Raw genomic sequence first — 15,829 nt, forward strand, 5'->3', positions numbered from 1 at the left:
CTAGGGACCAAGCATAGAACGTGTGGCTGTGAGACAGCTCATACTCTGACCATGGCAGTTACTGGTACTAGCTATGGGCTCCACAATGGCAGGTTCACACCGGTTTCTATGGCCTCCACAATGGCAGGTTCACACCGGTTGGCATCTTTAGTACATCACCTGCTCTCACAGCAGAGCCTGGCGACTGTTATTATCTGGTGGACACGTGACTGAACTGCAATGGCCAGGGTTCTCTCAGCCTCTCCTCCACTCTCCCTTCGCGGTTTGCCTGCCTCGTTTCTACCAGCTCCACCAGGCAGCCCCAGCCCCTCTCTCAGACTGAAGCTAAGCATGAAATGCCACGGCTAGGTTTTAGTTCTAGATGATCCTTGGACTCAGCGAATGCTGATCAAGTGACTGCCTCTCTCTGGCTTAGGATGGAGAGATGCCAGGAAAGATCGAAGCATCTACCCTGATGGGTTACACCAGGGCTTCTAGAAGGGATTTTGTGGCAGGAAGGAGGGGGGCAGGAGATCGAATGTCTGTGAGACTCGCACAGGGCGGCTTGATGGATGAGCAGTGGAAAGCCCTTCTACAAAACAAGCCAGACCTGTTGCAATCACACCGCTCAGCGGCCCAGAATTGCATTTCCCTTAAGACATGCTAAATTATGCTCTGGATTTATATGTGGGCGGTGTCTGCCTGCTCCTCCTACTGTGCCCAGAGAAGGCTGTCTGCAGATGGCCCTGCAGAAGAGGGCACCGAGGAAGGTTAGAACCCTCTTCCCAAGAGCCTTGGGGCCTCGGAAACTGAGAGCTCTCTAAGAGTTTCCTTTTCCCTGCAGATCCCATCTCTTCCTCAAACAGCCCTCACATTCTCAGTCTGTAGCTGGGCAGTGATGGTGCGTGCCTTTAATCCCAGCATTTGGGAGGCAGAGGCAGGTGGGTCTCTGTGAATTTGAGGCCAGCCTACAGTTCGAGGTCTACAGAGTGAGTTCCAGGTTAGGCAAGGCTACACGGAGAAACCCTGTCTCGAAGAGAAAAAAGAAAAGAAAAAAACAAAACACCAACCCCCCCCCCAAAAAAAAACACCACCAAAACATTTTCAGTTTGTATACACTGTGAGGATATCACCCCCCCACACTCCCCCACCCTCTACCATGTCTCCCATTCTCTTATCTCTTGAAGTGGTAAAGGGGCAAAGGGGCATCAGGGCAACTGATGCTCAGCCCTCAGGTTCTTGACAGGAAACTGTGTAGGTGGGTTGGTTATAAGAACTGTCCCTCATCTTGCATTAGTGTCTTTTCTGGGATTACAAACTCCCGGGAGTCCCCCCAAAACATTACCAAATACAGTAGAAAGGTGACAGTGGTCACCCAGTGACAGAAGTGTAAAATCCATTCCTGACCGAGGCTGGCTTCAGGCTGGCCACTCGATGAGCCTCATCGCCCGGTCCCTGCTCCCCTGGCTTCCAGTGGCTTGGTCTGCCCCTGCCAGCCTTTGCATTTTTCTATCTTTTCCTCATTGCATGGCCCCCTTGTCTTTAAAAGGCTAAACTGCTCTGTACTAAATTTGGTCACGCAGCGCTCCAAGATTCCCTGGAATGTCCTCAAGTTTCAAACAGCTCTGACAGTAAGGCAGGCCCGCCCCCTGGCTTGGGGATTGGCTTCTCCTCTCTGGCTGGGCAGCTGTCAGGTTTTATTGGTTGCTGGTTAGACCAAGCAGGGTCCACTAGCCTTGGGCTGCAGGGAGGCTGCCGAGTCCCCTGAGCACCTGTGGCACAGCGGGCCCTACCAGCTGCAGTCCTCATCTAGCTGGGCCTTCCCACCCAAGCCCACCCAGCTCTACCCAGACCAGCACCCCTTCTCCCTTCTCTGCATACCACCAACACTCCCACAGACTTGGCAAGAGAAGCTGCCCGCTTTGCCAAGATGTCCAAGGTAGCCAAGTATCGGCGGCAGGTGAGTGAAGACCCTGACATCGACAGCCTGCTGTCTACCCTCTCCCCTGAGGAGATGGAAGAACTGGAGAAGGAGCTGGATGTGGTGGACCCGGATGGGAGCATTCCTGTGGGGCTGCGGCAGAGGAATCAAACGGACAGACAGCCCTCTGGCACATTCAGCCGGGAAGCCATGCTCAACTTCTGCGAAAAGGAGACCAAGAAGCTCATCCAGAGGGAGATGTCTATAGACGTGAGTGATACACCCTGGAGGAGAATGGGGTGGGAAGGGAGGACCGGGCCCCCTACCTCCATGACCAGAACCCTTCTTTTCTTAGAGGAATAATCCTTACTGGCAAGGGATGAAATGCTTCAGAACAGGTTATTATGCACTAAACTGGCAGTGGGAAGCTCTGCCCTGAATTTGCTCTGTAAGCAGAAGTTGGATGTGTTGGAGAGACAGGACATCTCAAAAATCAAATAGGAAAGGGAGCTGAGGGGTGTCCTTGAAGGATACATTGTCGAGTTGATGCCATCATGGTCTCGGCATGTTTCTTCCTTCATCTCCATCCTGTGCTAGTGAGGAGGGAGAAAGGATAGAATGACGTTTGTAGTCTCCAGCCACTCAAGAAGAGGAGGCCAAGCTGATCCCAACGCTCTGGAGGACATGGCCCAAGGCCTGAGAGCAGGGATGGGAAAGCAAGGAGACACGGTGCAAGAGTTGGAGCATTGTCCCTGTGCCTGCCATTCCCTGGGCCCGTGTTCAAGACTTTCCCAGGAAACGAGGAGTGTGTGGGGAGCCAAGGGACTCAGGAATTCTTACCCTGAGGGGAGGTGGCTAATTCTTTTATAGCTCTGATAATAATGAATAAATATCAAAACAGATATGGGGGAAATGATAGACCCTCCATCGAGGGGCTAGTGACCCAGGACAGAGAAAAGAAACTTAGACAAGGTCTTGACACTTTTGTGACCCCCGCCCTTTCCTGGACCCTAAGAGTCACTCTGGAGTTTGGCTCTGTTGTCCTCTTCCATTCCTTGGGCTCTGGGCCCCATGGCTGCCTTGTCTCCAGTGGTTTCTGGAGGGTGAGGTCAAACAGAACTGTTTTTAACCCATGGGAACCAAACCCAGGGCCTCTCATATGCCACGTAAGCATCCTATCTTTGCACTGTCCACCCACTCCTAAAACCAAAGCCCTTACTTAATTATAAAGCAAGATGTTTAGACCAAAGAACAGCCGAGGAACTCTTGTGCTCCTGGGACTTTGATTCTCCAACATTCTGCACTTAGTAAATGCTATGCCCTGCCTCTCTCTTCTGTCTCCCAGTTCCCTGGCCCTGCCCAGGGATGCACTTCTTCAGATGGAGCCAAGTCAAGGAATAGAGGGCGAGACAGTATGCATCCTTGGAGGAGATGCTGCCCTTAGGACCATTGTTCCTTACGGAGGTAGTCTGTTACAATGCTCTCGTTGCTCCTCATGCAGGCAAAGGGCATATGTTAGCACAATGGCCAGCCGGAGTTAGACATGTATACTGAGCACGGTCAGAAGTCTCTAAATCTGGGGGAATGTGACTGAACCCTAACATGTAGCCCCTTTGGCATTTTTATCAGAAGAATGAGCGTGAAGTCAAGGCCTAGAGTTTAAGTAGCAGACAAACCCTGTGTGGGTACCAGCAGCTCTTACTGTCCTGACTCTATGACTCCTCCCAGCTTACCTAGATCTTGAGAACAGTACCCACCCCTGTTGAGGTGACTAAGGGGGTGGTGGGAAGTGCTTGGCACAGAACCTGGCACATAGCATCCAATAAGCCGCAGCAGTGGGATTGCTAATTCACTTTAGTAAAGGAACTCAGAAAATGGTGAAGTTAATCCAAAGCAAATCTTTGCCCTTGTCCGGCCCTGCCCACCCCTCCATCTAGGGACTTGTCTCTTTGATTAGTGGCCAGAGCAAGCATACAGAGCATGGATACTCAAGTCTAGCTGGAGAGTGTGAACTCCACTCCAGGCTGGGGAACTGGCTCTAGCTCTTGCTGCCTGAGCCTTTTCCTCTTCCTGAAGACCTGAAGGTAATAAGCCAGTCGGTTTGATAGTGAGCTAGCCAGTTAACTGGACCGCAGCAGAAAGATGAGCTACAGAGAACCTTCTACATGCCCACCACCCCAATCTTGTTTTATTTTAATGTTTTTGTTTTTTCTCTGTCGAGAGAAGGTTTCTCTGTGTAGTCCTGGCTGTCTTGGAACTCACTCTGTAGACCAGGCTGGCCTTGAACTCAGAGATCAGCCTGTCTCTGCCTCCCTAGTGCAGTGCTGGGATTAAAGGTGTACTACACCATCACCTTTCTCTTTCAAAGCCTCAACAGTCTTAGGAGATAGGATTTTTATCCCCATCATAAAAAAAAAGTCTCAATGAGGCTAAATACTTGTCCAAGGTGACACAGTAAATGACCTGCCTGAGTTTTTGTGCTTCCTCCCCTTTTCCTGTTACATTGGGATATCAGAGTACGGATGGGGAGATAATGCAAGCCCTTTTTTATTTTTATAACAGGTTCTCAGCTAACTCAGGCTGAGTCAAACTCAACAGCTAGTGAGAGTGACCTCAAACTTCCAGTTCTCCTGCTTCTACCTCTGAAGCAGTGGGATTACAGACATGTGCGACCATGCCAGGTTTGCACAGTTGAACTAGGGATCTTGGTGTCTGGTAGATAAGCACTGTGCCAGCTGAGTTCCTTTAGGGTCATACAGCCGCTGCTTGTGAGAGCCCCAGAGAGATGCTCAAGATCCGTGTACTTGTGTGTTGCTAGAGGAACGGTGGCCGTGACAGTCTGCCTGAAAGCTCCCCTACCACCACCATCTAAGGAGTACCTTTAATTATCAGACCAACTGTCCATGAGGGAAAGGTACTGGTTGGCATTAAGACACTTTTGTTAAATCCTGTCGATGGGATGGTGGCATTATGAACATTCTTTTGTTTTTTGTCTTTCAAAACAGGGTTTTTCTGTAGCTTTGGGGCCTGTCCTGGAACTTGCCCGTAGACCAGGTTGGCCTTCAGCTTACAGAGCTCTGCCTATCTCTGCCCCCCGAGTGCTGGGATTAAAGGTGTGTGCTATCACCGCCCCGCATGGACATTCTTTTAAAATAATGTTTATATTTTAGACATACGTAATAAACTATTCTCAGGAAAATTGATTGAATTGGGGGATTTGCCTTAAAACGACAGGGATGGGAGTGTGGGTGAGACAGTGCCGGTCTGGAGTTGTTCCTGTTGCAGCTGGATGCTGGACCCACATGAGTGTTTATTACGTTGTTCTCCACTTTTGTTTGAAACTTTCCACACAGAGAAAACGTTTAGAAGAAACTAAGAGAGATAAGCAGGCCTGTTCCGCTTTTCCTGGGAGGGAAAGTAAGATTCATACTGTGACTGGCATGCTGGGGTCTAGACCAGGTAAGGGACCGAGGCTACGTCTTCCTCACTGGGCTGGAATAGTTCACGGAGTTTTTGAATTGGCTAGCATAGTTTTCGTGCATATTCCTCCCGTACCTCTTCCAGGTCACCACCTCCAGGCAGTCACCCCAGATTCTTAGGCAAAGCTGGGCACCTTGATCAAGTGCGCCAGGGTCATAAGGTTCTATCGTTCAGGACATTTATCACTAGAGAAGGGGTGCTTGTGTGTGTCGTGTGTGCGTGTGGAAGTCCCAGGACAGCTTGCACGAGTCACTCTCTACTTCCACGGGTTCCAAAGGCTGGAACTCATGTTTTCAGGTTTGCATGGCAAGTACTTTTCCTCCTGCTGACTCAGTTTCTCCATGGTGATGGAGACCAAACCCAGGGCCTTGAACATGGCAAGTGTCTGCCCTGCTGTGGAGCTGCATACCCCGGCCCCTCTTTTTTAAAATTTTATTTATTTATTTATTTATTTATTTATTTATTTATTTATTTTATTTTTCTTGGCCGTTTCCCTCACCAGCATATATGATTCAGGAGGCGGATACTTACATAAGGCCTCCACATAGATCATAAGATCCCCAGCTGCTTATGAAATGAATTTCAGTTAGCAGGGGATTCAGGGAAGGCTAGAGGCGGGCTCCTGCCCTGCCTGTAGATGGAGTGGCTCTGGCAGCCAGTCTTCTCCCTGGTCCTCTGGGAGTTCTCCCTTAGCCCAGGTGGAAGACAGAGCCCCAGCCAGTGCAGAAGCCAGCAGTGGAGTGAAGCAGTCCTTGTCTCATGTTTCAAGGACCAGATCCCAACAGGTCATCTCTTATTCTTCCCTTCCCAAGTGGGAGGGGAACGACCCCTCGGCCTACCCCTCTTGTCCTTCCCTCTAGGGTGACAGGGACCCAGGATTAGCACCTGCATGAAAGCGGGGTCAGGGGCCAGGGCAGCTGAGCCAGGGGGCGGAGAAAGCTCTTTTAGGTTTTCCCCAGAGGCTAACTTGAGAACCCACTGCTGGCCTAGAACCTCTGCTGCCACTTAGCCTCCGCAGCCCCTCCTCCAGCCTTGTTTCAACTCCATCCCCGGGCTCCCCTCATGAATGGGAAGGCCGGAGACGGTGGCACCAACCCTCAGAATGCCCTTTGCAGATAGCTGGGCTTGTTGGGCGTACACGAGGCAGCACGGCTCAACGATTAAGGAGATTAACCCCAACTGGTACACACTCAAAATAGCCCTGGAGGCCTGAGTAGAGAGGGCAGAAGAGGTGATGGGGGCCTGGTGACCCAGGTAGGCATATGCACAAACTAGAAAAAGCTAGACAAAATTATTAGCCACCTCCATCTGTAGTTTGGGAAAGCAGCTGACTGTCTTCAGCTAGGTGGTGCGACCTACAGGTGTTTGTTTTAACTTGTTGTTTTTAAGTCTTTTGTTCATGCACTGAATATGTAACATTTAAAGAATTTTGTGGGGCTGGAGAGGTAACCCAGAGGTTAAAAGCACTGGCAGCTCTTCCAGAAGATCCAGGTTCAATTCCCATCACCCACATGGCAGCTCACAACTGTCTGTAACTTCAGTTCCAGGGCTCCTGACAGCCTCACACAGACATGCATGCAGACAAACACCAATGAACATAAAATAAGAATAAATTATATATATATATATATATATATATATATATATATATATATAGAGAGAGAGAGAGAGAGAGAGAGAGAGAGAGAGAGAGAATTTAGTGCAAGCAAGGCACCAGAGCTGAACTCCCTTGCAGCATGGCCTCTGACCTTTGTCCCTTCTTGGGACAGCAGGTCTGAGAACTTGAGACCTTGGCTAGACAGGAAACATAAGAGGGGGGCAAGCCAGATGGACAGGAATGAGGAGGACTTGCAATTATGAAATGGAATTTCACTATGAAATTATGAGAGGAAGATGGGGATGGTTTTAAAGTCTGACTGAGAGATGCCGATCAAGGGAGGTTGTCACCAGCATGGACAGTTGGAAGCCTCAGGGTTTCAGGGACTTCATGGTCCCCAGGACTGGATGAACAAGGAAGACAAAGCTTTCATGTAGCCTATCTGTCCCCCCTCCACCAGCCTCTCTCCCTCCTCCAAGAGACTGTGGACTTACAGAAACAGCATGTCCACCGCTGACCCAGAGGAGGCAAGCCTTGAATGATCGGGATTAAGAGAGATTTGCAATGTGTGTGTGTGTGTGTGTGCGCGTGCGTGTGTGTGTGCGCGTGCGTGTGTGCACTCAAAGCAAAAATAGCCACAGCATAGGGGTGAAGGGAGGAAGAAGCTGAAAATCATGTGATTGTCAAGTTGGATGAACAGGATTATCCTGATCCATAGAGTAAGGTCCAGATTAAGCTATTTTGTGTTTACTGAACCACACTGATCATAGCCAGCAGAAAAAGGTGGCTTACGTCTAAGGTGTAAGTCCTTGTTTGGGGCTTCTCAGCAGCAGGTCCGGGCATGAGATAGCAAACCACAGGTGCCTGCACTCAGCCCAGATTTGTGTTCTGCTTCTTCCCCTTACAGCCCCAGTGCAGCTGAGTACCTTGGGCCAGAAAGGGAGGGCATTAATTTATTTAGCGTGTGCTGGTACCGAGGGCATCACCACTACCATCTCATTGGCTTAGCCTCTTCAGCTCCGTTACCTGGGAGTAGGAATGATAAAATCAGCCTCGAAGGGCTATTGGAGCATTCAACGGGATACGGTATTGAGAGTTTATTTCCTCAGGAGAGAGGCTTTCTTCAGTCTCAATCCATCAGCCTTTGTACCTGTACAGACGCCAAAACAACAAAGTTCTGTCCATAGGAGTGAGGTAATGGCAAGAGGGGTGGAGAGGAAAGAGGAAAGCAAGGACCAATGAAGGAAGGAGGCCAGGGTGATTTGTTGCTTGCCGCCTGGCTCGTCACCTGATTCCTCGGAACCACCTTTATTTTACTCCCCCACCTTCACCCTGGGTTTAAGGACCCACGCTGATTTACTGGTTTTGGCAAATGGTAGAAAAGAGAGGGTTGAGGGACATTTCAGACATAAGAACTCTCCTCGATAGCCATGTTCTATCCCAGCATGATCTAAAGCCAGGGCTGCTTTGGGAGTTTGGGCTTCAGCTATCTCTGGGGTCTACTGCAGAGGCCAGGCCAGGTCGTCAGGACACTGTGTACAAACAGCTAGGAATAGAAAGGCCTCCTGCTCCACAGGCTCTGCCCGCTCCTCCCCTCACTTCTTCCCTGTTCAGGATCCCTAGGCTCCACTAGCTCATCAGCCCTGACTCCCAGGTCAGGTGGCAGGACCAGCAGGATGCCGGCCTCCAGTGCCAAGAGGTGCACTGTCCTCAGCTAGGGCTTCAGGCGGCACTGTGCATGCTCAGTGTGTGGAGTCTAGTGGTTGGATCGTCTCGTCAGGGTCCAAGCAGATCTGCATTCCCATCCTGCTCTGCTGATTGGCTGTCCATGATCTGGACCAGTTCCTGTACCGGCCAGAGCATCTGTCCCATGGAAGCTGAAGGGCCTGGTCCTGGGTAGTAAGGCTCAATAGTCTACCAAGGACTCCAAGAAGTGTGCTGGGTTGGAAATCTGGTACTGAAGTCTCATGAGCAGTTGATTTCTTCCCTTTGCTCCAACTCAGCCCACTCATTCCCCTCCCTGCTACTTAGGCCTTCTTCTCCCTCACCCCCTTCTCTTTAGTGCTAAGGATGGGTAGTACCAGAGCCTCACACGTTTTAAGCCTAGGCTTTGACACACACCTAGCCTTTACTCTGTTTCCACACAGTATTCGTGACTCATGCTTTATGCTTATAGGGACAAGGAGGACTCTCCTAAATCAGTGATTCCTCAACTGTTCATTGAGCTGCTACTATATCTACTATATTGGGCATTTTCTAAATGCTAGAACAGAGTGGATAACATAGGGACGGTCCTTGTTGCCACAGAGATGGTATTTATTCTTACGGTCAACACAGATATTATACTTTGTTTTCTGTTGCTATAATAAAGGCCACGACAGAAAGCAAGTTGGGGCGGAAAGGGTTTATTTAGTTTGCATGTCTGGATCACAGTCGATCATTGAGGGAAGCCAAGATGAGGAGTCAGAGGGCAGGAACCTGGTGGCAGGAACTAAAGAAGAGACTGTGGGAGAATACCGCTTACTTGCTCGCTCTCCATGGACGCTCAACCTGCTTATTTATACAACCTGCCCAGGAATGGCACTACCTACAGTGTGCTGGGCCCTTTCATATCAGTCATTGATCAAGAAAATGACCTTGATAGACTTGCCTACAGACCAATCTGATGAAGATGTTTTTTAAATTGTAGTTCCCCTTCCCAGATAAACTTAGCTTGTATGTCAAATTGACAAAAAAAAACCTAATCAGCACAATGTACAATATATATGTCTGTGTGTACATATGCATGTATATATGCCACATAAACATACACATGTGTAACATGTATCATATATATGATTTTAAAAAGTGTGAATCTGTTTAAGGAAAGAGTATATGATCAACCATTGCAGGGGCCCATTTCCAACAGGCTCAACGGGATCTTCAGCACAAGAAACATGACATTTGTTTAGCGTCTGGTACAAAGTCAGCAATGGGAATGCCTGGAGAAGCAGCTTCCAGGAGGAGAGCCATGCAAAGGCCTGGAGGTGGAAACAGTTTATTGTGTCAGAGGAAGCTCAGCTAGGCTAACTGGAGCATAGCTGGGAGAGATGAAGAAGGCCCTGAGGAGGCAAGGTCCGGATAGTGCAAGGCCTTTTAGGGAAGCACAGAAGTTTGGTTCGTCTCTTAGTTTGTTTATGTGGTGGTGCGGCTCAAACTCAGAGTTTTGCACATTCTAACCAAGGACTAAAGTAAACCCCTAGCCAGAAATTAGATTTTTTTTTTTCATTTTTCAAGATAGGGTTTCTCTGTGTAACAACTCTGGCTGTCCTGGAACTCCCTTTGTAAACCAGGCTAGCCTCAAACCCACAGAGATCCATCTACCTTTGCCTCCCAAGACATGGGATTAAAGGCCTGTGCCACCACGCCTGGCTAGATGGGGTCTTATGTGACCCAGTTTAGTCTCAATCTTGCTATATAACCAAGGATGATCTTGAACTTCTGACCCTCCTGTATCCATCTCCCAAGTGCTGAGATTAAACATGTTTTCCTACACCCTCTTTTTTGTGGTTCTAAGCATCCAGCCCAAGGCTTCTCACATGTTAGACAATCACTCTTAAGAACTGAGCCCGAGCCCCAGCCCCAGCAGCTGAAGTTTGGAATTTTACTCCATTTGCAGAGTCACTGGAGGGTTTAGAGCAGAGCGGAGGAGGGGGAGCACAGCTGAGTGTGTAGCAGTTGCCTGGAAAAGGATGGCTTGTTGAGGCAAGAAGTTCAGGTTAACGCAGGACTGGCTGATATGCTGAGGGAAAGAGGAGTTGTGGTAGGAGATGATGTTTGTTTTGAGACAGGGTCCTGGTGTGTAACCCAGGCTGTTTTTCAATTCACCATCCCCTGCCTCCCTGATGCGGAGATTTCATGGGCCCCACCAGCTGGCCAACAGCAGAGGCGTGGTTTGGGAAGTGCCAGAGTTCAAATTGAGGCCTTTAGTTAAGTTCATTTGCTAATAAGATCCCCAGGTGGAAGTGCCAGGTGGCCAGGGGGTATAAGTCTTAGACTCAGTAAGAAAGAGGGCTGGGGGGAGCATTAGCATGTGAATGATATTTAACTTTTTAAAAAGTTTTTCTGGTGCATTTATTTTATGCTTATGAATGTTTTGCTTCCATGTATGAATGTCCACCGTGTGCGCACGCACGCGCGCGCGTGCACGTGTGCGTGTGTCTGGTACCCACAGAGGCCAGAAGAAGACACTGGGTTCCCTGAAACTGAAGTCATAGATGGTTGTAAGCTGGGTGCTGGGAACTGCTCTCTGCAAGAGTAGCAAGCACTCTTAACCACTGAGACATCTTGCCACCCCTGGGAATAACATTTAAAACCATGAGCCCTAGAAGATGTCGCTCGGGGTGTGGGTGTGGATGGAGAAGAATGGGGGGCTAAGGGCAGAGTTCTTCCTTATGTTGTAAACATGTGGGCATTGGAAGAGGAGAGAGCTAGTGGAGGGACTGAGAGGTGGGAGGGAACCAGGCTCTCACAGAATCAATGGAGATTCAAGGAAGAGAGCACCCCTCTTTGTCCTTGTTGTTGAGAGGTTTAATAAGATGAAGGCAGAGAACCAGCCACAGTGCCTGCAAAATGGAAGCCACTAGAACCTAATAAAATTATTGTGCTGAAGCAATCTCTCTCGCATCCTAATGCTATTCAAAAGAGCCAAAGTAAATGTGGTATCAGGGAGGGCTTTTATGAGACAGAGAACATTGTTGCCTATCTGTATGCTCCTGGGAATAATTCCGCAGAAAGAAAAACTTTGATGGCACTAGAAAAGGAATAAGGAAGGGATAGAGCTCGTGGCAGCTGACAGGTCTGCCTTCCTGGAAGCCTCTCTCTTCTGCCTGGAGGACGGAAAGCCAAGGAGATGGCAGTGATGCCTTCAGATTGACAGGTGGGGAGCGAGTGGTGAAGCTGATCTCTGATGCGTTGACACATGCAGTGTGAGCTGGGAAGACGGCACCGGCAGCCATATATAGGCTAGATTGAAGCAGGGAGAATTTTAGGAGGTCCAGGCCTAGGTCACCAGAAGAATGCTCGGTGCTTCCTGGGAGAGGTAAAGAAGATATAAAAACACGACTGGACAAGAAGCCTGGCACACAAGCTGTCGCCAGACAACGGCCAGTGCTGGAGATGCTTCATGTGCATCTGTGCCCAGGCGGGGGAGCACACAGGTCCTATCCCAGTACCCAACTGACAGCAGAGTGATGGGACCTACACAGATTCCCAAGCCAAGCCCGGGAACTGGCTAATTCCCTGCTGACTGCTGCCAGCTGGGTGGCTTCAGACACATGGTTAACATTTATAAGCCTTACCTTCTTTTGTTTTTATTTGTTAATGCCTTTTTGTTTTGTTTTGTTTTTCGAGACAGGATTTCTCTGTAGCTTTGGAGCCTGTCCTGGAACTCACTTTATAGACCGGGCTGGCCTTGAACTCACAAAGTTCTGCCTGCTCTGCCTGCCAAAGGAGTGCACCACTGCCGCCTGGCCTCTTAGCGCCTTTAATATTGCATTTGTACTCCACAAAGTGGGCTTCCCCCCAGTAGCTGTTTTACTGCAACATGAAATACATACAGAAGTGTGCATGAAATGTGTGTGCAGAGTTGAGTGACTGACCAGAGTGGTCAGGAAATTGAACATCAGCATGGCAGTGCCACAAAACCCACCCAAGCTCCCTCCCCAGGGTAACTCCTATCTCTACTTCCAACTGCATACATAGTTTTGTCTGTTTTTATTGACTCACCCAGGAAGAGTTCCCTATCCAGAATCTTTTGCTCCACTGTCTGTTGGTAAAGTTCAATTGTGTTGTCCACAGCATTTTTAAACCTCCACCCTGTTCAGTATTCTTCTGCATGACTATACCACGACTTAACTAGTCCATCTCCTTGTTGTGGGAATGTGGGTGGTTTCCAGTCTTGGGTTATCATAAACGATAATGCTCTCACACTCGCACCCGTGACTTCCTTTCTGTTTGGTATGTATCTAGGTGTAGAATTTGTGGTTCATAGGAAGCACATAAGACACTTGACTTACTTCAAGGGATGATGTTACTAACTTGAAGAGTCTTTGTGAAGATTGAGATGGCCTAACACTATGCTTTGTGAAGAGCAGGCACCTGATAGAGCACCATCGTGGTCGCTTCCAGTTGAGCCCTTCTCAGAGCTGCTCGTGTGCGGGCATGTTCTTTGGACATAATCCACTTCATCCCTCATCTAGTCTGCTAAGAGTTAGGCACTTCACTAAAGTGTTCTTTGGACGTAATCCACTTCCATCTTCCTAACCCAGTCCGCTAAGAGTCAGGCACTTCCCTAAAGCTCAGGCTAGGTTCTTTTACTCCAGACTCTCTAGCTTTCCAAAAAGGGGTGGCTCGAATGGCGCCTTCTGGCTAGGCATGGTGGCAGAGGCAGGTGGATCTCTGTGAGTTTGGGACCAGCCTGGTTTACATAGAGAGTTCTAGGACAGGCAGAGTTATGTAGTAGAGAAATCCGGTCTCAAAAAACTGTAAGAACTAAATAAAAGAAAAATAAAAAGAAAGGCATCTTTCACTTCATACATCTTTCCCGCCTTAGCTTTGCTTGCTCCAGTGCGACCCACTGTCTCATCAGCTAAGTTTCCAGGCCCTTCTTGGTTTACCCAGTTTCCTCTTTAGTTTATGTCTGAGTTCGGGTCATTCTAAACAGTGTTCTCAGTTCTCAGATAGAATCTTCTCCAGCCCGTCATCATCCGGTGCGGATGAGACTGTCAGTATTCCTCTTCTAAATCCAAACCTCCGATCATACCTGGAGAAGACATCACAGCCATGCACATCGGCGCCGCTGTGAATTAAAATCCCATCACCTCAGCTGAGCCCTCAGCCCTGCCCAGGGCATCTTACCACGTGCCTCTCACTCCCCTAAGAGGTTTTTTCCGAAAGCCAGCTCTTCTCACCAAACCTTGTTCCACCATCTCTCTTTTCATCTTAAACAGATACCTAGCCCATAATTCACAGAGAAACACAAAAGCAACAGGGAAGATGCTTGAACACCTCTCAGCGTTCCCGAATGCAAACCTCTCTCTCAAGCCGTCTGAACGGCATCTGTCCCCATCCCTTTGGGATTTCACTCGCTCCTGCCTCCACAGGGACCTTTGCTACTTTAAGCACCCTTCCTTCCTTCCTTCCATCTTCAGCATTCCTGACCACTGTCTCCAGGCCTCAGCTCAGCTCCTTTGCTTCCTCGACAGGCTACAGAGGAAGCATCACCACTGAGCATGCCCGGTCAGCCCCTGTCTCACCACCACGATGCTACGGGCTTTGATGGGGCAGCCTAGGACCTCCCTGTTGCTGGGTCTATGGTGTATGCTTTGTTCTTTAGCCTAGTTATTTACTGTGACATTCAATCACTCTCTTGTTCTTAAAACGCTCACTTCTGTGGCACCAAGACACCACATTCGCCCGGTTCCTCTTTTTTCTCCCTAATTATTCCTTCCTGGTTGCTGAGGAAAGCAATGCTCCCTGTAATGGCTGCATATTGCTGTCTCCTCTGCGGTCTTCCCCAGGTGCCTTCCAGCCCCAAAGACACTGCTACCACCCTATGCTCAGTCTCTATCTGTGGCCTAGATCTCTATTTTGGGTTCTAGATCATCCAGTTGCCTCTTGGACACCTCAAGTGTCTCAAATTCAACCAGTCTAAAAATAAATTAGTCATTGACACCCACCTTATGCCTAAACCTGCTTTTCCTCTCCTTTCTGTGCTTTGGCAACTAGAAGTAACATCTAACCCAGAACCGAGGTCATAACCATGGAGGTTAAACAGCCCTCGTCTCTCTCCCAATTTCCAGACTTTACTAGTGATAGAATCCTGCCTGTTCTACCTCCAGGGTCTCTTAGCTTCTCTCTGTACTATACAACCGGCCATCGCGTCCACCCATATCACATATCAGCTAGACACATGCCATGGCCTCCTAACTGCTCTCCCTGTCTCTCTTCTCTTGACATTGCAAACTATCCTCTCAGCTGCCAGAGTCTTATTATAAGATGAAACCATGATCTTGCCACTCCCTGCGGAAAAACCTTCAGTTGCTCAATAGAGCTTAGGAGGTCCTTGGTGAGCCAGCACCCCTTTAAGTCACTAATCTTCCTTTCCTTCTGCCTACCCCTTGCTGCAGCTGGAGACCATTCATTGGTTCTTCATCCCTGCCAAGCCTTGAGATGCTCTTTCAGTGACTTTGAAAGTTCCATCATCTAAGTGGGATGCTAGGTCCCTGTAACCCTTACTTTATTGTCACCTCCTTCAGAAAGATTTCCTGACTGAGTGGTGATGGCGCACGCCTTTAATCCCTGCGCTCAGGAGACAGAGGCAGATAGATCTCTGAGTTCCAGGCCAGCCTTGTCTATAGAGTTCCAGGACAGTTAGGGCTACACAGAGAATCCCTGTCTCAAAACAAACAAAACAAAAAACAAACCATCAACAACAATAACAACAACAAAAACAAAAAACAACTTCAAACAACCAACCACAAAAACAAACAAAGAAAGATTTCCTAGCCCCAGTCTGGGACTGTATGCCCTGTCCCTGTGCTCAGAAGTGCCACCTGCAGTGTCCGCCACCACACACCAGGTAAACATGGCACATCATTTCAGTGCTGTCCCCTTCTGCTCATCCCCAAACTCCTCTCCCGCCTTCCTTTTCCCATCTTCTTCCTATTCCCCATGACTACTTCTTCCTCTTCAAGTTTTAAAAAATTTATTATTGTATGTTTATACATGATTGTACATGTGCATGTTTGTGTATGTGAGTGAGGCTTGCATATGTCACACCACCTGTGTGGAGGTCAGAGGACAATTCTGGG

The 15,829-nt window shown here is 48.9% G+C and overlaps 1 protein-coding gene across 1 annotated transcript in view; it reads left to right on the top strand.

The window, feature by feature from the left end:
* The first annotated feature begins 1,671 nt into the window (after positions 1-1,671).
* The window catches only part of Lmod1 (leiomodin 1), a 45,417-nt gene continuing 31,259 nt past the window's right edge, over positions 1,672-15,829 (top strand). Inside the window, exon 1 of the mRNA XM_075988048.1 lies at positions 1,672-2,170. Within this exon, the coding sequence (XP_075844163.1) occupies positions 1,910-2,170 (261 nt within the window). The 5' untranslated portion in view covers positions 1,672-1,909. The remainder of the gene's footprint in view (positions 2,171-15,829) is intronic.

Source organism: Microtus pennsylvanicus, chromosome 10 (genome assembly GCF_037038515.1).
Source record: "Microtus pennsylvanicus isolate mMicPen1 chromosome 10, mMicPen1.hap1, whole genome shotgun sequence".
In the NCBI taxonomy this organism is placed as follows: Eukaryota; Metazoa; Chordata; class Mammalia; order Rodentia; family Cricetidae; genus Microtus; species Microtus pennsylvanicus.